Source organism: Schistocerca nitens, chromosome 9, assembly GCF_023898315.1.
Source record: "Schistocerca nitens isolate TAMUIC-IGC-003100 chromosome 9, iqSchNite1.1, whole genome shotgun sequence".
Lineage (NCBI taxonomy): Eukaryota > Metazoa > Arthropoda > Insecta > Orthoptera > Acrididae > Schistocerca > Schistocerca nitens.
This window is the reverse complement of record NC_064622.1, coordinates 6,491,828-6,515,171: the sequence shown is the minus strand read 5'-3', so window position 1 is coordinate 6,515,171 and position 23,344 is coordinate 6,491,828. Positions and strand designations below refer to the sequence as shown.

Sequence of the window (23,344 nt, the reverse complement as noted above, 5' to 3'; positions counted from 1 at the left end):
AAGAATAGATCTTAAGCATTGAATTATCATCTCATGATAAGCCACATAATTTAGACATTGATGACACCATTATAAATTTTTAAAAAATCTGTAATACTGTGTACCAAAAGCTGGCACTTAATTTTTTGTGTAACAATCCTGCTTACCTTCTAAATAGTCTGTGCTCTACAACTCAAGAGTGTTGGTACCTACACAATTTAACATCTCAGACACATAATGAAATGCTGAGATTATCCGTAACTTTTCAATATCTTCAATCACTTTGATTATTCTGATTCAATAACTCCAGATGAGCAAAGGATTGGCTGTATCATCTTCCAGTAATTCTTTTAGTAGCAAAATACGCAGGCCTAATTCTTCCACAAGATGTATTCTCTGTTAAGGGTTTCAAATGTCAGTTTTATGTCACACTAAGGTATTCCACTGATGTCCCTGAAATCATCTTATATGATGTGCCACTCAATAACACACTTATTTTCTGTATGGTGGCCAGAACTTCACATTAATTTTCTTGGCAAAGTACATACTTATTAAAAGATATCAACCTTCTGACACCCACTGCTAGGTAAAGCCTTCCTCTAGAATTCTGCCTACCTTATGGTCTTCTGCTAAATGCTTTAAGGCTGCTCCTGCACTTTTTCCATCATCATCTCGCCATCTTCATTAAACCATCATGTCTTTTTTTTTTTTTTTTTTTATCTCTTGGAATCCTCCCAAAAACCCTCTTCATCCACCTACTATCAATCTTCTTGGTGGCACTGCCTAACCACATTCATTTAACTTTCATTATGATTAGGATTAGATTTCCCATTCCAGTCTGTTCCCTGACCCATTTGTTTATTTTCCTTTGTCTCCTAATAATTTCCACTGCTTACAGAGCAATCCTCAGATTTTGAGCAATTTTCAAACTAAAGGCCCACATCTTTACTGCCACACAATGAAACATTGCAGAAACATCAGAAGCTTAGTTCAAAAATACTATTTAGATTCTTAAAAATACCAACCCATTTTTACTTCTAACCTGTCATTGTCTAAATCCCCCTAAATATGAAAAGTCATCACCCAGTCCTTCATTGTTGATTCAAACAATTTCCTCTTCTCTGTGTTGATTATACGCTGTTACACTTTTCACATAGTTGTTTTTTAGGTATACTTTGAAACTTACTCCATAAGTTCTACCAGTCAGTGTCAATGTTAATCTGCTCTTAAAGCAAAGAGTGCAATGTTATCAGCAAAATAAAGGTGGTTCAAACAGGTTACATTAACATGTACTTCTTCAACTTCCCAATTTAAGGTTCAGCAAAATTCCTGTAGGATTTCTGAGAATATTTCTTGTGATTAAGAATTTCCTTGTCTGACTATTTGGGCAGTCTCATAAGGAAGCTCAATGTTTTTCTATGCAATTTGTGAAAATTTTAGTGCTTATCTTGAACAGTACACACAGGAGATCTTTTCTGTCCCCATCTATCATCAGAAATGTAACATGGTGAACCTACAAAAAAAATGTACTACTACTGTCAACCAGCTGTGTCCTTTCAATAACACTACAAGAAATAAAACTACTCTCACAAAATAGGCAAATTACGTGCACTTTTCAGAAAACAAACTACATGTTCAATACAGAGGTAAGACACAAGCACTGAAACATACAGCTAACAAAACGTTCATACATTACTACAGTGCCATATAAATGCATATACTGAAGTATGAATGTGCAAAATAAAAACTGGTCACTGCTCACCTGATGAAAACCTACGAAATATTTTGAGTAGCAGGTGGTTTGCAATATGTTTACATCATTGGAGCCTTCTTCCACTTACCACTACGTCCGTGCCAAGAATCTCTCAATATGACCCAAGCAAATTATAAAACTCTTGTTAGTTAATCATTTTAAAACAAATATAATTTTTCTACAGATTTCCAACTGCATCTGTACAACTTAATACTTTGTCATGGAAATAATATGCAGCAACACTACGACACAGCACTGGCACAAACATTTAATATGCTGTTTTTTAATTACAAACTATTAAACTGTTTCACAGTCCTTGTGAATAAGAGGTCAAATACACACACATTAAATTTACAACATAATGCTGAAGTATTTAAAAATCACTGCCCGACACTTGTTCAATACTATTAACTGCTCTAACTAGTTTAAGTGTCTTCTCTAACAAAGCCTTCTTTGATATATTAATTACTCAAGGCCCTGAAAATTATGCTGTTCACAGTTCACACTTTATACTACTTAAGACTGGTGAAGTAAAACGCACTCATAGGTTATCAGCTAATAAAACAAGCAAAGAACATTTTTTAGATGTCTGAAATTGAGATCTGAGTAGCTGCTATTTTTTTTTTTTTCATTATTAGCAACAAGCAAAAGGTGTAAAATGACATGGTGCAAGAAGTCTAGCAAATAATGCATTTATGTACAACACTAGGTTCAATCAAAAAGTCTGAATTATAGTCACCTTAGCCCTCTTCTTCAGTTCTTCCTGAGCAGCAGCAACATTTTCAGGCTTCCCACTCCATGCACGCAGAACAGAAGCCTGTAACACGAGGTCCAGTATCGTGCAAGTTGAACAACGGTATGTCCAGGACAGAGTAACAACAATATGAAAAGGTCTGATTGGTACTCAACAAAGAGGAAGCATTGAGCGGCTGACAAAAATGACAACACTGCTAAACTTCTAGCTTTCAGACAAAAAAGCACTTCATAAGCGGAACACTACCATGCCCTGAGGGGCATCCTGTCCAAGCTCCTTCCCACCCCTCCCAAAGTGGTGTTCCGTCGCCCACCCAACATCCTACTCGATCCCTATGCCACTCCTAATCCCAACCCCTTGCCACAGGTATCATTCACCTGTGGATGACCCAGGTGCAAGACCAGTCCAATCCATCCACCCAGCACTTCCTATTCCAGTCCTGTCACAGGTTTATCCTACATCATCAAGGCTGGGCCACATGTGAAAGCAGCCAGCCATACATCCGCTCTACAGCTATCATCGCACAGCTTTACTAACCCATCCACAAAAACTGACAACAGACAGAAAAGTGGTGTGCTGACCACATGGCCCTCCGGTATCCGCATCCAGTGACACCTAAAGACTGAGGATGACACGGTGGTCAGTCAGTACCACTGGGCCCCCAAGGCCCGTTTTTTCTTTTCTTTTTTTATGACTACCAACCAGCTACCCACCAGGATGAACAATCACTGCCGAACTGTGGTCAAGAGAAAAGTTGACCACCCTGTGCCACAACATACAGCTGAACATAACAAGCTTGATTCCAATGACTGCTTCACTAACCGAGCTATCTGGATCCTCCCTGCCGCCACCAGCTTTTCTGAACTGCATTGATGGGAGTTATCCTTCCAAAATGTTCTCTCCCAAAATTATCCCAGCCTCAACTTATGGTAACGTAATGTCCCCACATCCACCACAGTTTCCTCTCCCTCTCTCCTGTCACCTCCTCTCTATTCTCATCACCCACTCTTATGTGTCACCCTCTGCCAGTGCATCTGCCCATCTTTCCTTTTCCTCACTCCTCTCCTTTTTAGCTGCCTGTCCCCCCTTCCCTCCCCATCTCCCTGCCTCACAGCCTCCAGATGCTGTGCCTGTTGCCAGTCTAGTCCCTGCAAGCTCCATCAGACAGCACTCTTCTCTGCCTCCACCCGTACACTGCTATCCCTTCCCTTTCTGCACCCACTCCAGATTGCTACTTCCATTCCATGTGACAGCTGCATTCCAGTCCAAGCTGCCAAATATGGCAGTCATGTCTGCAAGAGGTGTGATTGCTTGTGTCAATGAATGTGTGTGTGTTTCCTTTTCTGACAAAGGCATTGGCCGAGAGCTAATGTGCTCAGTATCTTTTTGTTGTGCCTGTCTGCAACTCAATGTGTCATCTTTACAATGAGTACCAATCTATCCTTTACTTATGTTGTTGATATTCCATAGTTTGATTAAACAAACATTATGTCATTTGTAGATATGCATTTCAAAATGTTGACCAGAATACACTCTTTGAAATTCTGAAGGTACCAGGGATAAAATACAGAGAGCAAAAGGTTACCTACAGTTTCAACAAAACCAGACTGCAGTCTTATCACTTTGATAGCCCAAGCATAACTTGTGTCACTGTGTTCAAAATACCGCACCCGAGAATATCTCGAGCCACGATTTTATCGACACACGAACCACCTTTCGCTCAAAAACTGGACTCATTTTTTATGAGAACAATGTAAGGATATCTCATTACCTGGCCTTTGACAGATGCTACCTTCTATTGTCAATTTGTAGAATTACTTTGAAAGAAACAGTAGCGAACATGTCTGCTGCCACAACTGACAGATTCATTGTGTACTCGCTTTATCACAAATTTCTTGTGTCTACCTGTTAAATTTTGCCATTTGCTAATTTTGCTACAAATACGTCACTTCTATTGAGTGAGCAAGAAATTATGGAAGCTCAAGAGGAATAACTCAACGAGTCTGGACCTGAAAGGGAAATATCTGAGTGGTACCAGCGTGAGAAAAATTCATATTCAGATAAGCTCCAGTCTGGTACAGTTATTCGTTGCTAATATTGTTGCTACAGATCCTGCTGCTGTTTGTCTTAAACTCATGATGGAATAGAATCCAACACTGTTTTCCAAGATCTGTTTGAAGGGTACAAGACAATTCACTGGCAAAACAAGCAGGAAGGAAAGAAACCCAACTGGTATTGTTGGTATTGCCCTGACTGCAACATACCTCGCTGGATGCCAGAATACTTCAGACTCTGCCATAATTATATTTTCTGTTGTCATTATTGTAAAATATGTAATCTAAAGAACTCAAGTAAATATGAAATATAAACCTTGAAGCTAGGTCTTCTTTATTTTGTATAACCCTTTACAATATATTAAAAAAGAAATGTGGTCAATAACACTATGTAATGGCATAAATGGCCAATTTTCTGGGCCCAACATTTTTCTAAGGTGCTGGATCTTACAGGAAAAAAAAGGCAGGGAATCAAAAGAGGTTTGTAGAATTCACACACCGAACAAGCATGAGATAAACAAGGAGACATTTGGAAAAGGAATTAAAATTCTGGGAGGATATATAGAAACATTACAATTTGCTGATGACAATGTAATTTTGCCAGAGATGGCAAATGTGTTGGAAGATCATCTTAACAGAAATTTTCTAACATGGAATATAAATTCAAGTGCTAGGAAATTTTTCTGGAAGTATTTATTTGGTTTATCTGGAGTACATCCATATATGGAAATGAAAAGACTATGATAAGCAGTACAAGCACGAGGAAAACAGGAGTTTTTTAATCGTTTTAACACTTGACGAGTATGCTGAGCAACTGTTGAAGAGGTACTAAATTGGAGAGGAAAGAGCTTTACAACACAGCCTGACTAAATACGACAGAGGTTCACAGTATACATTCTGTGGGTTAGAGTACTGATTAATTTGGAAATAACGTAAAACTGAAGTAGTTAAATATTAAGAAGGGAGACTACAGTTAACCATTTCAAAGAGATTTAGGAGGCAATGCGTGTGCAGAGATGAAAGATAAACTAGCGCAAGATAAACTAGCACGGAAAGGTGCATCCAAACATTCTCCGGATTCAAGAACTCCACACAAAACATACGAAACACCTTGACATTATCTCGGCACCACTCATATCAACTAACAGGGAATAAAGTATCCATTTGGAAAATTCCATGCTGACTCCACAAGTATATTATGTTTTCTTTTTTTTATGCACTGCTAAGTTCTGAACTTTTTCAATGTCTAGAACTTCAAGTGCCTTCACTGCATAAATCGGAATTTTAATGCCATTATCAAACAAACCACTTTTACCCACCTGCTCATAACATGAGAGATCCAAACAAACAACTCCCACAGTTTTCACAGATCCTACTGCACAGAATTTTATTCAAAAACAATTTTTTAAGTAGCCTTTTACCTGCAGGGCTCTGCCATAGCTGAAGGTCAGTGGCCAGGGTTTCTTGCCTGGGAATTTGTTGATGGCATCAAGGTTCACTGACGCCTCCTCCTCAGACTGTCCACCAGACAGAAACACGATGCCTGCAAAACAATTTAATCACTTTATTCTTGATGTTTACTTACTGATGTCTTACTATAATAAGGTAGTTAGTTCATCCATTCTTTTCAGTGAAACAGACATTGCACACTCTATATTTAGTCTGTTTGAAGTCAGAGTAATAGCTGTTAGTCTTACAAATAAAGAAAGTGTCAGTTCATCAGATAAACTTGTGTGAAAACGTAAAAGGCCACAGTGGCAGCCTGAAAACAAAATCTTTTAACCACCTCAGATTACTACTAAGGCCATATTTAAAGCATGGCAGTGAAAGATAAGACACTGAAGAAATGAACTGAAATTTGTGCCAGAGGACTTAAACCCTGGTCTCCTGCTTGCTAAAAAGATGTGTTAACCATTGCACCACATTAGCAGTATAGCTAACAGCAGCACGGACTATCCTAGTGCAATGCCATCCTTAACACAAACTTCAATTCATGCCTTCAGCAATGCCTTTGTGCTAGGAAGGACTCTGAATTAGGGTCGTCCATGCAGCTAAGTTAGCTATACAGCTGCAATAGTGTAATGTGTAGCACATCTGTTTAGTAAGCAAGATATGGTTTAAGTCACAGCTGTGGCACAAATTTTAATTCATTTCCTCAGCTTCATAAGGAATTACATTTTCCTTATGACTCAAGGAAAATGTAATTCCACCATGGAAGTAAAATTCATTCTATCCATTGATCTTTCCTTTCATCCTCGTCCTTTCAGTAGCAGCTTTCACGTAGCTGGGAATTTTAAAAATCTAAATATGGTTGCACAACTCTGATAATCACAGTTATGAGCTGCTCAAGTTAATGAAATTACATCTAAATAGAATTCGTCAAAAAACTAACCTGCCACGGCGGCGGGCACGGTACGGTTCAGGGCGGTCACCGTTGCCTGCGCTATTTCCATTGGTGCAGCCTTCTTAGGGCATGACTGGCCAGGTGTCACCATGTTAGGTTTTAGCAAAGTACCTTCCAGGTACACATGATGGTCGTTAAGTGCCTTGTATACAGCAGCCAAGACTGTTTCAGTTACCTTCTGGGCTCGCTCCAGGTCATGTTCACCATCAGGCAACACCTGAAAAATAAAATTCACTTCAAAATAATCATTTTAGAAACCTTGAGAGCTCCAATTTTTATGAAAACAGCACTGACCTATTATTTCCTTCACAGTTACACTGCATTTGACAATTGGATAAAATAATAAACTGTGGAATCAAAGTAGCTACAGTACAAGGAGTTAAAATGCTTTATATACACCAAAGCACAGAACACGAGAGTGTTGGCCAAAAAATTAAATTGTGAATTTCATGTACTGAAACTTTTCCACGGTACTCTAGGTTGCCACTTACAGGGGAGAGGTGGGGGAGGGGCAGGGAGAGAGGTGGGAGGGAGGCGGGGGGGGGGGAGAGGGGGGGAGAGAGAGAGAGAGAGAGAGAGAGAGAGAGAGAGAGAGAGAGAGAGAGAGAGAGAGTGCAAGCTGCTGCATGTGTGTGCAGTGAAGAATATCACATTGCCACATACTTCCTCTGCAAAATTCTTTGGTTTGTACTTTTGGTAACATTACTTAAATAGCACCCAATATCACAATTCCTACAGAGTTCTCCTCATTATAAACTTTTGCTGTATGTATGTGTGTGACATACGAGTGCTGGATTAATGTCTGAAGAACAATAGACAGCAACACCAGAGTTTTAGCCATGGACAGGGCACCAGCTTTTGTATTATATGATGTCACTGTGAAAGACCAGTCATTATACAAAACTTTATACAACTTTTTCTTGCCTAAAAACAAATTAAAAATGTAACTTATTTAACAGATCATGGCTCAATGCAACAATCCATATTATATAGTGGTGCACTTTAAACGTTAGCAGTGAAAGACAGGTATACAACAGTGGCAACAATTAACTGAATACATCGCATTTAGTATTAAATTGCAAGAACATTCATGTTAGAAGATAAACAGCCAGGTCACATGGGCCTGGAAGAGCAATGAACATTGGTGTTATAGATCATTAGTGACTACTAAAATTCTAAATTTTGAACAGAGCAAGACATGATAGTGTGTTCCTACAATCCAAAATTTTAATCTTATTTGACCTCAAACTTTGAAACTGTCATTGGAGAAAACTCTACAGAGAGATGCATAAAAGGAAACCAGAACAAGCATACTGATTAAAAAAACACATTTTGTGTTGAATCTCTCAACTTTAGAATAGAAAAACATTCTTTGGCGAAAACTGACATGGGAAGAGAAGTGTTTGACTTTAGCTTCAGGTAATGTAGTTGGTAAAAAATTAAAAAAATAGAAAAGCATAACAGAATGACACTAGGAAGCAAATCCTTCAATTATTCTGTAGTACAAACAGTTAACATGGAAGGAGTAGAAGTCACCATCCCGATTAAACAGAAGTTTTCAGCAATTACATTTACTGATGAAATATTCAAGGCATATGAGTTTCAGAATTTCACAACTGCTATTTGGATTTCAGAAATATGTGCCTTTTTTATCAAAAGAACTAAAATTCCAGGATCTGCCATAGGCAGTGTTGCCAACATGTACTTAATTTCGTTTCCTAAAACCAAACAAGACACCGATACAAAACTTGGAAGTGGGATGGTAATAAGGATTAAACCCGAGCCAAAGGCTGAGCAATCTTGTGCACTATCGCACATGCTATGAGAATAACTAACACTAATTTTATCTGGTGGGCCATTTGACTTGGCACGCATGATGGCTTGATTGACTAACTTCAATGTTAATCAACTCTGAAATGGCAAAAGTATCAATTCTTTATTAATTATTTCTCAGCTCAAAACTCTTACACTTTTTCAGATTGTTTCAGACTGCTACTATCTGCACGTGGCTATGTACAGTGGCTATTCCTGTTGCCGATACTCTGACCACTATAGAGAAATGGCTCTATCTATCGACTGGCTTTGTGAAACAATGTTATTTAGGTACCGATTTCCTTTAAATGTCAATATCTAAATCCACAATAGTTGAGACTGACTGACAACTGAACTTCACTCTCAGAATTGAGAACTGAATGGCTGCCACATCTCTCGAAGTCCCAAACACAACATTATAAAGCCCTTAATGCTATACAGCATATTTTATACAAAATCCACAAGGAAAACTGAAGTTTACAGCAAAAATGTGAACACACCTCAAACCAAGTTGTTTTGATAATATCCTACAAGACTGTGTGGACTGGGCCCATATTCATAATGGACAAAAGAGTGCAATGGGAACAGCAACCTAAATTGACTCTTCAGTGGATGAGAGATATTGGGTGTTGTATGAAGGAGGAAACGTTTCAAATGAAGGACAGAATTCTTAGGAAGATTAGCTCAGGATAATTGAAGAGGGAAAATAACATGAATAAACGGCAGCAGAAGGTTCAAATAACAATCAAAATTTCAGATGAATCATTGGTGATACCAGTAATGAAACACAAACTCTTTGATCTGTCCGAATCCAGTTCCCTTAAATTCCTGTAAAAACATATGGTCATTTCCTAAAACCACCCAAGACACTGATACAAAACTTGGATGTGGGATGGTCACAGAAAACTCTTGTCAGCACAATAATTTGGAACATTATGTCTAACTAGAACAGGTTGTTCTAGGTTACGTGTCCACACACACAGGTGCCTCGGGAGAGCTGGGGGCAAACAAAACACACTGTATGTAATGCCCACTGGTGAAGGTACTTTGAGCAAGCAAATGTGACTGTAACAAAATGTGTTTAATAGAAAAACTCAATCTAACTAAAAAATATTCAAATTTCAATACTCTGTAGTATGTGATATTTCTTTCAACTTGGTTCTTAATATGCCTTCAGATGTAGAACACTCTTCAGTGTTGTATTGTGAAGGTGAGACTTTTCTGCACTTTTTATCTTTTTCATGGCAAAAAAAACATTGTTCACAACAAAATGTTGACTCAAACATGGGACATGATATTACTTGCACCTCTATTGATCGAGTCACTCACATATGTGTATATCGTGCTATTACCTTAACAAGTTCATGCTGCTATAAAACCTATCTTTCATCAGAGCACTATTTTGGAATTCAATGAATTCTAATTATTTCCAAAGGTACAGTATCTGTTGCCACTTCACAATGTTTTATTGGTAAACTATGGAACCTGTGTATGTAGGTAATTTTATTGATGAAATACATTCAGGAAAAAAGGGTAGTCTCCTGCAATTAACTGAAGTCTGAGGCTAAATCATTCTTACTTCCAATTTATCATATAGACTTTTCCGCAGTTCCGTCAAAGATGGAAAGTTTACATAACATGCAGAGAACTTTGCTTCTATCTAACCACCAAACTGAGCAATGGTTAGGTTTGCCACAATTTGCTTATTACACGCCTTGCAAAAGGTCTTTGAACTGGTGATGACTGACACCACGATGCCTTGCAACATTCATACAGCTAATCGTACTGAGACATGTGAATGGACTTGTTTTGACTGCATATTATAAGGGGCATTCAAATGAAACCCGGTCACCAGTATAAAGTAATGGTAATGATTTTATTAACTCAAAAATGTAGTTATACATAGTACACATACTCAAAAATAGTCACTAGAACTTTTGGCACATTTATCCCATTGTGACATTAGTCAGTCAATTCCATCCTTGAAGAAGCTAGTAGGCTGCTGTCGGATACACGCCTGGACCCAGTCACACATTTTGTCGTCCATTGCAAATTGATGTCCGCAAATAGCTTGTCTTAGCGAAAGCAAGCTTTAGCTTTAGCAAGACTAAAGCATTCACTTCTGCAACCATTTTTGGTGTGATGACACGATGATCCCGTCCAGGACGAGCATCGTCTTCCAGTAACCCTCAAGGAATCCTTGGAGCCATTCCACAACACTTGAACACTTGATCGGTAGTGGATGATAACTTTTGTGACCATCTTCCCTTTGGAGTGAAACCACACTGGCACTATGCAACACCAAACGGTCCGCACGCATCAGTCTCTCTACCAACAGATGGTGCCACCATACCCGCAATTATGTGGTGCCACCTCACGCGTAAGGCAAAGGTAGACGCACTGACCAAGTTTCATTTGAATGAACCTCATATTATTATTATAATTACACCTCCTGGCAAGTGCAACACAGGCCTTAACTCTTCTCAATAAATAAGAACTGTGCTTCCTATCAAAGTGAGAGTGGCAACAGGTTTCTTCTGGAAGTTGTCATTACTATTACCTGCACTACAAAGAGTGTCTGTGATGACAGTAGAATGTTTCAAGGTCAAGTGTTGAAATGGATCAGGTGTCATGAAAAGTTAAAATTGCGTGCTTTCAACAGAATGAGGAGTGCATGTTGTGAAATAGGGCCACCTTTCAGGCAGCCTACAATCTTCATCTGTCCAACGGACAAGCTGCGGTATCCATGTCCCATGGTGCAGAGTTAGAAAAGCCTGAACTAGAGGAGCTCTTGACAATATGGTGATCAAGCACCAAAATCTCAAATTAAGTATTATTATTATTTTTTTTTTTTACACAAGTGACTTTTGTAACAAAAGGTCAGAATTTGATTAAACTGATCCACAAACTTTGTCAAACATAGTTAACATACCTCTGGCTCCACAATTGGCACAATGCGGTTGCACTGGCATATGGAGGCATAGCGAGCCAGTACATTAGCATTTTCCAGAATAGACTGGTATGAAGGTGTGTTGCGCTTGATCTTCAGCACACAGCGCCATTTGGCAAAATGGCAACCATCCTTCTTGTACTGTGCACATCGCTGTGCCAAGTCGTCGAGTCCTGAACAATACACATTTAGTCTCATTTATTTCATTCTTAACAATTAAATATCACATACAAATACTGAAAGAGGTAGAAATTTAGATTTATAAGTGCTCTGCGGCTTTCATACTTTCATGTGGAGAAATAAAACATGGATATAAATACATTATTTCATACATCCAGTCCGTAACTATTTTAAAATACTAAACAGACAGTAGTTAAATGGCTGATTAAAGAAATGTGTGTTAGTTCAACTAAGACGACATTCCTTTTAATGTTTACATGGCAATATTGTCAAGATAACGACTAATGGAATGAAACCAACAACTCAATATACACTAGGCGCAACGGTCAACTTCTTGTTATATGCCTACTTCATTAACACCATCTGCGTAGAGCAAATTGCTTGAATTTTACTCAGGATTTTCCAGTTTAACATAAACTGACAAAAGTTGAACATCTCCCAAGGAAGCATTTGATTTCACACAGTTGTAAGTGTAAAGTGTGGTGGGTAGGAATTACTAACTCACATCTGTGTATGTGTGTGTGTGTGTGGGGGGGGGGGGGGGGGGTCATAATATTTACAAATTAATTTGCAGTGAGAACATAAAAATGTAAAACCACTTGTTTCACATCAACATTGTAGGAAAAGATGATTTCTACTTCCTATAAAGAGGACACATTACACTGCAGACAGGCACAATTAAAAGACACTTAAAACACAAACCTTTCAGCCACAGCCTTCATCAGCAAAAGAGAAACACACACCATTAATACAAACAAACAAGCACACCTCACTTGCACATGACCACCAACTCCAGCAGCTCAGGCCAGAACGCAACTATCACTTGGGATGGCAGGAGTAATTTAAAGGGGGCAGGGAAGAGGAAAGTATTATGGTGTATGGGTGGGGGGACAGAAGAATGCTGTTGGGTGCAGTGTGAAGGGACTAGAATGGGCGCGTCAGAAGGTTGCGGATCAGGACAGTGGGGAAAAAAGGAGAAGAGCATAGAAAGATGGGTTGGTGCATTGGCAGAGTGCAGCAAACAAAGAGGCTACATAAAAAGCTACGCACTGACTTCAGCAGAGCTAGTAAATGACATGGCTGCTTTCTTTTCTCTTATCCAGCTCCTCTCAACCATCAACACCTGTTTTGCCCATTTCAGTGTCATTTCCATTTCCTTTACACCTTTCCTGCCACAATGGATCCCTCTCCATCTCTCTGTACCAGTTCAGAAAAGTATCACTTTCCCTGGCTAAAACCCAGTTCCACATTCTATTTCTCAAATGCTGCCTAAATCATAAAAAATTTCTTTCTGTGGATCCCACCCCTCCTTTCACAATGTCTTTCGCCATTTCAGGTTCCGCCAGTCCCGACCCTCACAAACCAGGTACTGCAGAAACATCTCCATGGCAAGGGCATCCCAGAACCCCCCCCCCCCCCCAAAAAAAGATACAATCACTGTGCAATCCACACTCTGCACATCACATCTCTGAAATTGAGTCCCTTGCTCTCCAGTCCTAGAGGAGTATTTCTGATACCACTTCGATAAGTCATCCAACCTGCTAACATCCTATAGCTGCCTCAGGGCACCACTATACAACCCCTATCCTACCCACTGTGTTCCTCCTTGTCCATCCCTCATAGCACCTAAACTTTGCCTTGCTGACCTCTTCAACTTGCCACATCTGCCTAAACTCCCTACCAACACTCCACCAAATCTAGATGCAAAACATTCCCGAAAGACTGTTGTTAACCTTTCCACCAAATCCCTGAGCTCCACGGTAGTTTCAGTCCTATCCAAAAATCTCATCTTTAGTCTACACCCAACTTTAACCATGGTGGATTTGTCAAAGACCTAATATATTCTCCTCCTCTCAATCCCTGCAATGGAAGCAATTCTTTGCATCCATCTAACCAAAACAAACCTAATTTCAACACTGAACCCGGCTTCTCCCAGTTCATACCACCATCCAACCACGATCCTCCCCATCTCTCCCCCTTCCTCCAACCTCTCGTTGGTCACCTTCCAGGAATTCCTTAAGTCCCAATTTAGCCACACCAACCTTCCCCAGGTCCCTTCCTCAGAATACCAAACTTTCAGCAAAAGAAAGAATAGCCATACCCAATCTCTAAACAAATCCAGACCTAATCATTCTACCTACAGACAAAGATTCTACCAATGTTGTTATGAACCGCAGTGACTACCTGGTAAAAGGCCTTTACCATTTATCCAATTCCCCCGCCTACAAACTCTTGTCAGAATGATCCCATCCCAGAAGTCCAACACAAACTCTAATGCCCACTTAAAGCCATAGGCCCTCCCCAGAACCTTTCCCCTGCATCCATTTCCCTGCTCACACGCCCCACACACATACATCTTCTATATCCCCCCCCCCCCCCAAAAAAAAAAAGAAAAAAAAGAAATCTAGAAAGCCAACGATCTTGGACATGCCACTGTGGGTGATTATTGTGCTCCCACTGAAAGAGTTTCAGCCCTCACTGACCAACACCTCCAACCAATTGCCCATAATCTACCCTCCAACATCAAATATACCAATCACTTCCTTCAATGACTCTCCACCGCCCCCACCCCTTAAGGTCTGGATACCTACTCGTCACTGCTGATGCCACCTCCATATATACCAACATCCCTCAATGCCCGTGGTCTTACAACTACAGAACATCAACTTTCCAAATGTCCTTCAGATTCCAAACCCACTACCTCATTCCTTATATACCTTACTAACTTGATCCTAATGTGCAACTACTACTCCTTAGAAGGGAAGATATACAAACAAGTATCCCCCAGGCCCGGTTTCACATGCATGGCATCCTCTAATGGCAACCTGTTTATGGGCGATCTAGAAGAGACCCTCCCAGCCTTCCAAAATGCCAAACCCTTAGTCTGGTCCAGGTTCACTGATGACACCTTCAAGATTTGAATTCAGGGCCATGATACCTTGTCTTCATTCCTTAACAACCTCGACACCTTCTCTCCCAGCTGCTTCACGTGATCCTCCCAACCCAGCGTGCTACCTTCCTAGAAGTTGACCAACTACTCTCTGATGGCTCTATCTGCACCTCTGTCCACATTAAACCCACCAATGACAAACAGTACCTGTGTTTCAACATCTGTCATACATTTCACATTTAAAAAATCAGCCTGGCCACCCGGGGATGGTGTATCTGCTGTGACAAGAACTGCCTTGCTGAGTATGCTGAGGGTCTCACCACGGCCATCAAAGACAGGCACCATCCCCCAGACCTAATCCACAAACAGAATTCCCATGCCATTTCTCCTCGTACCCCAATCCCCCGACCAACCCCAAGAACCTACCACAAAGGAGTGCCCCCTTTGTCACCAAGTACCACCCTGGACTGAAAAAACTGCACCACATCCTTCGCCAGGGCTTTGATTATCTATCACCATGCCCTGCAATAAGGGAAATCCTATCCGAGATCCTTCCCAGACCTCCTCAAGTGGCATTCTGTCACCCACACAACCTCCATAACATCCTAGTTCATCCCTATGCCACTCCCAATCCCAACCCCTTGCCACATAGATCATATCCTTGTGAAAGACCTAGGTGCAAGTCATGCCCAATCCACACACCCAGGATTTCCTATTCCACCCTGCCACAGGTATATCCTACCCTATCAGAAGCTGGACCACCTGCAAAAGCAGCCGTGTCATTTACCAGCTCTGCTGCAGCCAGTGCACAGCTTTTTATATTCCTACAACAATCAACCAGCTATCCACCAGAATGAATGGCGACCATTAAACTGTGGCCAACAGCAAAGTAGACCACCTTGTAGTACAGCATACTTGATTTCAATGGCTGCTTCACTATCCGAGTAATCTGGATCCTCCCTACCACCACCGGCTTTTCTGAACTGTGCGGATAGGAGTTATCCTTACAACACCTCTTTGATTGCTGCCCTCTGCCAATGCACCCACACATCTTTCCCCACTCCTCTCCTTTACGCTACATTTTTCCTCTGCCTTTCTGCCCCACTCTTACACTACTGCCCTTTCTCCTTCCCTATCCCCTCCAGATTGCTGCTGCCATCCCATGGGATAATTGCATTCTGGCCTGAGCTGTCGAAATTGGTGGTCATGTGTGCATGAGGTGTGCTTGTTTGTATGTATGTATGTATGGTAACTGTTTCTCTCTCTCTCTCTCTCTCTCTCTCTCTCTCTCTCTCTCTCTCTCTTTTGGTGATGAAGGCTGTGGAAGATTTTTTTTATTGCATAAATTGTTAGCTTAACTATCCAAGAATACGTTGTCAAAATTTCAAAGCGAAATTCGCATTTGTTTAGATTTTACGAGCATAGAACCGAGCGCACATGGCATATGCACAGGTCACGTCCAGAAGAGAATGGGGACTCAGCTCCGAAACATTTGAAAAACTGAAAAGCTTGGTGGAAAAGGCAAACTCAAAGTCATTAGTGAAAAAGCTCATCACTTATTATGGACTAGCGATTCGAAGACAGAGAGAGAGTTTGCAAGACATGAAAAAAGCAATTATGGCGACATACTATATACTATCATATGATTTCCACAGACGAAAATCCTCAACACGAGTACTGCCCAGAGGGAGAAGACAGCTGGTGCGAGTGGCAGAAACAAACAGCTCTTGGAATGGAAAATGAACCACACCCTACTCCATTGCACCCTGATGTGCAGAAGGAAATTCTTCCAATATATGAAAATTTATCAGGGGAAGAGTTACTGGAGAGATGTTTAGGTGGTCACACACAAAATGCGAATGAAAGTTTTAATTCCACTACTTGGCGATTAGCTCCTGAACACTTGCACTCCGGATTAAAAGTCACTGAATTGGCATCGTATTTAGCAGCAGGCTTATCCAATGAAGGAAATTCATCCCTTCTAATGGTCATGAACAAGGCACGCAAAGCTTCAATCGTGTGAGCCAGCAGAATCGAAGTAGTTCATTGAAATCGAAGGAGGGTCGGAAAGCACTGCTGCAAGCACAAAACGAAGCCTATGAGGAAGGAGGAGGATTACTATATGGTGCTGGAATCGCAGATTAATCAATAAGCATTTTACATTACACTTCCTTGAATTTCTAGTTTCTGAGAATTTATTTTTCAAACGCATTTATCTCGAAATGACCTTTTTCACATTTGCGTGCAGTCTAACTCAAAAGGTACAGAACCAATCACTAGGAGAATTGATAGTATTATTCTTTATAAAATTACAAATTATATGAACCAATTTGTGAGATGGTATCATGATTTTAAGGTATTTTTCTTTGCATAATTAGAGTAAAAAATTGTGAAAATCTAAGTAAATTGCTCCAATGCCTGCAAACTTTTTAATTAACATTATTTTCACCTGCATTGAGATCCATATTCTTAGAAAATAAGTTATTAATGTAAAATCAAAACCTTTTTGAATGCAGATGAAAATCAGAATGGGTACACTGCATGCAACTGTAGAGCTATACTCACAACCTTCAGTGGAAATCACGGTGTAACTTTGTTATTTTTGGCTGAAATTATTCTAAAAAAATCAGAACAACTGTTTGTAATGTGAATGAAAATATGTCAAAATTTAATTAAATTCTAATTAATTCTTCAAACCCAAAAAAAAAAATCCCAAAAAATCAGTGTCAAACAGCCTCCTAACGTGGTTTCCCCCCTTAACTCTTCATTCACAGAATCTCCAATTAAAATAAGTATCATTTGCAACTAACAATTACATTAATTTCTTTCACCTGTGTGGCATACAAGGACAACAAATCATTTACTACCCGGTTCAATATCAAAGTGTACAAGGCAAATTAATTTAGCTCTAAAGTACTTAATTAGGCAACATTACAGTTTGGAAAACTTAATTACCTTTCCTTTAATGAATAGTTTCTTATGACTCTGACAATGATGTACAGTCATTTGTTATAGCCACAATATACTCTCTCAAAAGGAATTTAATACTGAATGGAAAGGCTCAAAGATATAAAACTTACCCTGAGTGGTGCACTCATCCTCAGAGCCGAACAATGGAACAACGCCCTTGTCAACCTTTATGCCAGGAATGATGTTGCGCTGCTTTAGTAGCTCCACAAAAGGAGTTCCATCATCTGCCTTCTGATAGAGGGTTTCGTGGAAAAGGATGACACCAGAGATATTTTCACCCACAGAAGGATCCGCTGTGAAAAGCAGCTGTGGACAGACAAGAATGTGATTAGGAGATGAAGAAAAGCTGAGTTTGCTTTAAATTAAACTATCAGTAAATAAGGTTAGAAGGAATGGATGGTAGACAGTAGCAAGTTAAAGCTTTGAGTCAGTTTATAAGGTGTATTCAAGGCAGCTCAGCCCATAAAATGCAAGTGTCTGATTTGAGAGCCATTTTGACAAATTCTTGTCAAGGATGATCAGTTTCTCTAAGCTTCTTTTCTGGTACATAAGTAATGGCCAGTGCCCATCAGTGTGTAAACAAATGTCACTAAAATATTAGTAGCTACTCACTACACAGAAAGTTACACCCACAGCTGCCTCATAATGGTATATAAGTCTAATACTAAATTTACTTCTTGTTTCCCACCTGCCAAATGTCAAGAGCTACACAAATTACAACGTAACGATACCCACACTGTACAAAAAATAAGAGTGTGGGATACACATGAGTCCACACTACAAGTACTGAACACCATAGAAGGAAACTGAAGGTCATCAGGGAGTGTCCTATCTGGTGGTGTTGACAACACTTCACTATAACAGGAGGTAGTTTTAGAAAAGAGCTAGATCATGAACAGATAGTCTATTTCAATTTCAACATCTTGTCACTCCGTACTTTAAGCCACTTTTTTCCCCAATGCCTCAGGATAACATGGCCTGGCCATGTGTCACCATATCTTTGTGTCCTAAGTGGGTCCATGGTAGATAGACAGTTTAACAAATAAGTTTTTTTTAGGTGCATACAACCCTATGTAATTATCAGTGGACTGTTGAGCAGACTTCTGTGTCCGACAGACTGGATGGCAAGTGCCACACATTAGCTTTAGCTCAAATGGTATATACTATGCTTGCCCCTACACGTATTACTGACAAGCCAAATCTCCTTGTAATGGATAATCTGAAACATCTACAGATATGTGGGTATTGGTGATTTGGACATAATGCACTCAATATAGCCAGAATTGCATAATACTTCCATAAAAGTTTGTTGTGCCTGCCACTGTTCCTTCCGTGGTCTTCTGCATGCAGCACACTCCTTCTTCCTTTCCACTTTTTTTACCTTTTCACTGGTACAATAACCACTTGACCACTATCCTACTACAGCTAAGTGTGTTCAAACAAATTTCGGGCTTGCAGCTGGTCGGCGTCCAATACTTCGCACGATATTTCAACTGGGCACCTACCAGTCACCTTCAGGTGAGTCGTCGCAGACTGGCGAAAACGTCCTCCGTCCCGCAATATATAGTGTACTCACTAACAAGTGAGATAAAGAATGTGGGAGGGCATATTTGGTGTAAAGGGGCAAAAGGCAGGGGCAGTCCAGCAAAATATAGATAACTGCGAATGGAGCCCTGCAACAACAAAAGCGGGGTGGAGGGCTCATTGCAGAGTAAAAACCCATTGGTGAACCTGGTACGGCCAATAAAAAGATGGCAGAGGATGGTAGATTCCCACTGGGACAGGCAGGGGGAAGAACACCACATGGTGGGAATCTCCTTGATGGCATGAAAGTTCATTAGATGGAGGGAAAGGGGGGGGGGGGGTGTAGCCTGCCAAGAGTCAGTAGGTAGCTGTGCCCCCCCCCCTCCCCTGCTGCAGCCTCCTCCTCCTCCTCCTCCTCCCAGCCAGAAGGTCAGCCAGTTCCTTTCCCGTAATATCTACATGGCTAGCAACCCAAAGGAAGTTGACTGAACAAGCAACAGATCAAGATCATGGATGGCAGAATACAAAGGAAAGGCAGGAAAAACACCGAGCAACAACCTCACAGTCACTCATTGGTCCGTACAGAACAAAACTTGGGTGAGGAAGGACCAATAACAACACAAAGAGCTCGACAATGGGGATCAATTCTGCAGTAAACACCCCACACGTGACAGGCAAAGAGATGATGATCTGTGCCAACAGAAGATGTGAAGGCGTACTCCGCATGATCAGCAGATTTACAGCCATCAGTGTAAAAAAACAATGGCATCCTGAAACTCCCATAGGAGCATTCGGATAAAACAACTGAACACCATTGGAGCAAAGGAGGCTTTCAGGCACATGGAGAACATGGGAAGAGGACAAGGAGGGGAGATAGAATTCATGGCAGAGCCCAACTGGTAAACCCGCCCAAGGATGGGCGGCAGGTGGGCGATGGTCCGAAGCCACAATAAGAATAGTGTCAGAGGGGTGAGCAGGAGAAGAGAGACAGTGATGACATAGGAAACCAGGAGCTGGGACAACCTAATCAAAAGGGGAGGAATCCCAGCATCAACTAGTAGACTTTCGACATGGCTAGTGCGAAAGGCATCGATGGCTAAACAGACACCATGATGGTGTCCATGAGGAGCTGCATGGAAGGGGCAGCTGATCCATAAACTTGACAACCATAGTCCAGCTGAGACAGAACTAATGCTTAGTAAAGGCGGAGAAGGGTCGAACGACCCGCACCCCAAGAGGTGTGGGCAGTGAAGCAAAGAACACTCAGTTTACGCAAACAGCCAACATTAGATGACAGATAAGGAGCAACCAAGTAAGCTCATTGTCCAAAAGAAGACCTAAGAAACAGAACTAGGGAACCACGGTCAGGCAGTGGGCATCAAGGTAGGAGTCCGGATCAGAATGGACCCTAGTATGGTGACAGTAATGCACCATCTCAGACTTAAAGGGAGAGAACTGAAAACTGTTTGAGAGTTTACATGTGCAAGCCCACCACATAGCACCCAAGTGCAGTCATTCCACAGATGCCACCAAGTGGGACCGAGCCAAAATAGAGAAATTGTTCACATACAGACTAGGGGTGACCAACAGGGGCCACAAGTCCATAATAGTGATTAGAAAAAAAGGACACTTAATATGGAGCCCTGTGGAATGACATTCTCCAACGCCCTTGGAGAGATGAGAACAATGCCAACCCACCTCTCCACTGAGAGTGGAAAATGCCTTGGAGCCAAATATGATTGAACACCTGGAAGAGATGCTGGCATTTGGAGGACTGAGGTATTGAAGCAATTGGTAATGGCTGGGATCAGGGCCAAGAGCTGAATTGTGGGAAAAAGAGAGGAGCAGAAGAAACTCCCATTCAGTACAAAGTTCACTGTAAGATTCTGCCTGGCATGGGGTAAAACATAAGCGAGAAGCTTCAGCCTGCTGTTTCCAGAGGAGGAAGGCAGCTGGATAAGAGCCTGATGCCAATGCAATCACAAAATGAGTGGCAAAGTGTTACACAAGAACTGACGGATCTGTACAAAGGCAATTTGGAAGGGCAAGGCTCGGAATGGGAGACTGCCGCTTTGTTGTGAAGACATTTAAAGGTAATAAGAGGAGGAAGGGTGTCACTTAAGATGTTGCAAGGCATGACGACTAACACGGATAGCAATGGCAACGGCCACGCTCCACCACGGAATTGGCGAACAGCAAACAGGCCCGTCAAGTGGGGAACGGCAATGCCTGCAGCATGGATTATCTCATCAGACAGATCACTGACAACTTCATCAATAAAACCTGACAAAGAAGGTGGAAACATGACCTGGGAGGTATATAGAGGCCAACAAGCATGACAGAAAGCCCAGAAGGGTAACATGGTCAGTGAAAGGCAGAAAGGGAATGAGAGAATCAATGGGAAGTGGTCACTATCATAGAGATCATCGTGTGGCAACCAGTGTATGGAAGGAGGAAGGGAAGGGGAAGGGATCGAAAGATCAATGGCAGAAAAAGTACCAAATGTGGCAGTAAAATGAGTACGGGAACCATTATTAAGAAGGCACAGTCGTGATCTGGATTAAATTGGTTAATGAGGAGCCTGTCAACTATATGAAGAAGCACTGCACCACAAAGTGTGAAGGGCATTAAAATCTCCAAGGAAGAGGAAGGGAGACATCACCGGAAGCCCTCAAAGCTCTGACCCAGTTCCAACAAAGTGCAGCACAGAACCCACGAAGGGTCAGTAAGTGAGCATCAATAAAATGAGATTCTTGGAGAATGAAAAAAGCTGCCAAGTAATAGGTAAGTCTGGGAGGTGACTAATATTCATTGTAGTTTCACTGAATAATCACAGAAGAGGTATCAAAATGGGAGGCAAATGCGCCGGAGCCGATAATGCCACCGGGTCACAATCCGTCACCAACTGCATCGGGGTGACACCTTTACATACGATGGTAGGCTCAGGTTGTACAGGACAGATGGCACCTCCAGGGACACCTGTTGGGCCTTGTCCTGGGACTTATGTTTCTTTTTCTTCTCATTCATAGGTTAAGGAGGGCAGGGCACAGGGGGTGGACAGGGCACAGAGGGTGGACAGGGCACAGAGGGTGGACAGGGCACAGAGGGTGGACAGGGCACAGAGGGTGGACAGGCTTCTGCAAGATCTGGAACGGGAAGAGAGCAGGTGACCTTGGGGTGCACAGACTGTGGTCCCCTGGCAAAGTTGTGGTAGCAGGCCTCTGGGCTGAGAGACACTGGGGGGAGAGGTCCCGAGAGGTAGTCTCACCACCAGCGGGCGCTGAACGGGTGCGCTTCTTCGGCCAGGGAGGGGTAGCAGCACCTGGAGGGGAAGGCATGGGAACCACAGGGGAGAGGGAGAGGAGAAGGGGACAGGACTGGGGTAATCGAACTGGGAGGAGGGGGAATGGATATAACAGTGCCAAAAATAGAAGTCACTGACACAGAATGAAGTGAGTCAAATTTCTGACAAGCCTCCGTGTAAGATAAACGATAAAGAAACTTATACTTTTGTAACTTCGTTTCTTTCTTACAAGCCAAGCAATCTGGTAAGCATTGAGAGTGACTATTGTGACAATTTACACACACGGATGGCAGTACAGAAGAGCTCCCCTCATGGAGCAGGTGTCCACAATCACAACACAGAGAGTCCACTGTACAATGGGAAGATGAGCCTGAAATGCAAGCACTGAAAGCATCTCGTGGGTGATGGGACATATGGCTTCACATCACACCAATAACACATAACCAACCTTGACCTTCGGAGGGTATCTCCCTTGAAAGCTAAAATACAGGCTCCAGTATCAGTGCAGTTGTCCTTAAGACCTTTCAGCACACACTGAACTAAATGAACGCCCTGTCATTCCACATTGGCCCCGAGTTCTTATCAGTTTGAAGGATGAGGTCCCTATGAAAAATGACTCAAAGACTGGTGAGATGTAATGGACACCAGGATGTCACCAATATGATCACAAGCACAAAGAGCTGCAGATTGGGTAATAGAACACCTTTTGATCAACAGGGAACCCGACCACATCCTACTGAGAGATTCTATTTTGCCAAACTTGTCTACAA

General features: G+C 41.6%; 1 protein-coding gene across 5 annotated transcripts in view; it reads right to left on the bottom strand.

The window, feature by feature from the left end:
- The window catches only part of LOC126202948 (fructose-bisphosphate aldolase), a 139,347-nt gene that overhangs the window by 5,739 nt on the left and 110,264 nt on the right, over positions 1 to 23,344 (bottom strand). For all 5 annotated transcript variants that reach the window (XM_049937050.1, XM_049937055.1, XM_049937051.1 and 2 more), the window contains exons 3-7: positions 17,857 to 18,052; positions 11,689 to 11,879; positions 6,933 to 7,161; positions 5,962 to 6,083; positions 2,472 to 2,549 (exon numbers count right to left, since the gene is read on the bottom strand). In XM_049937050.1, coding sequence (XP_049793007.1) covers positions 2,472 to 2,549; positions 5,962 to 6,083; positions 6,933 to 7,161; positions 11,689 to 11,879; positions 17,857 to 18,052 — 816 coding nt within the window. The remainder of the gene's footprint in view (positions 1 to 2,471; positions 2,550 to 5,961; positions 6,084 to 6,932; positions 7,162 to 11,688; positions 11,880 to 17,856; positions 18,053 to 23,344) is intronic.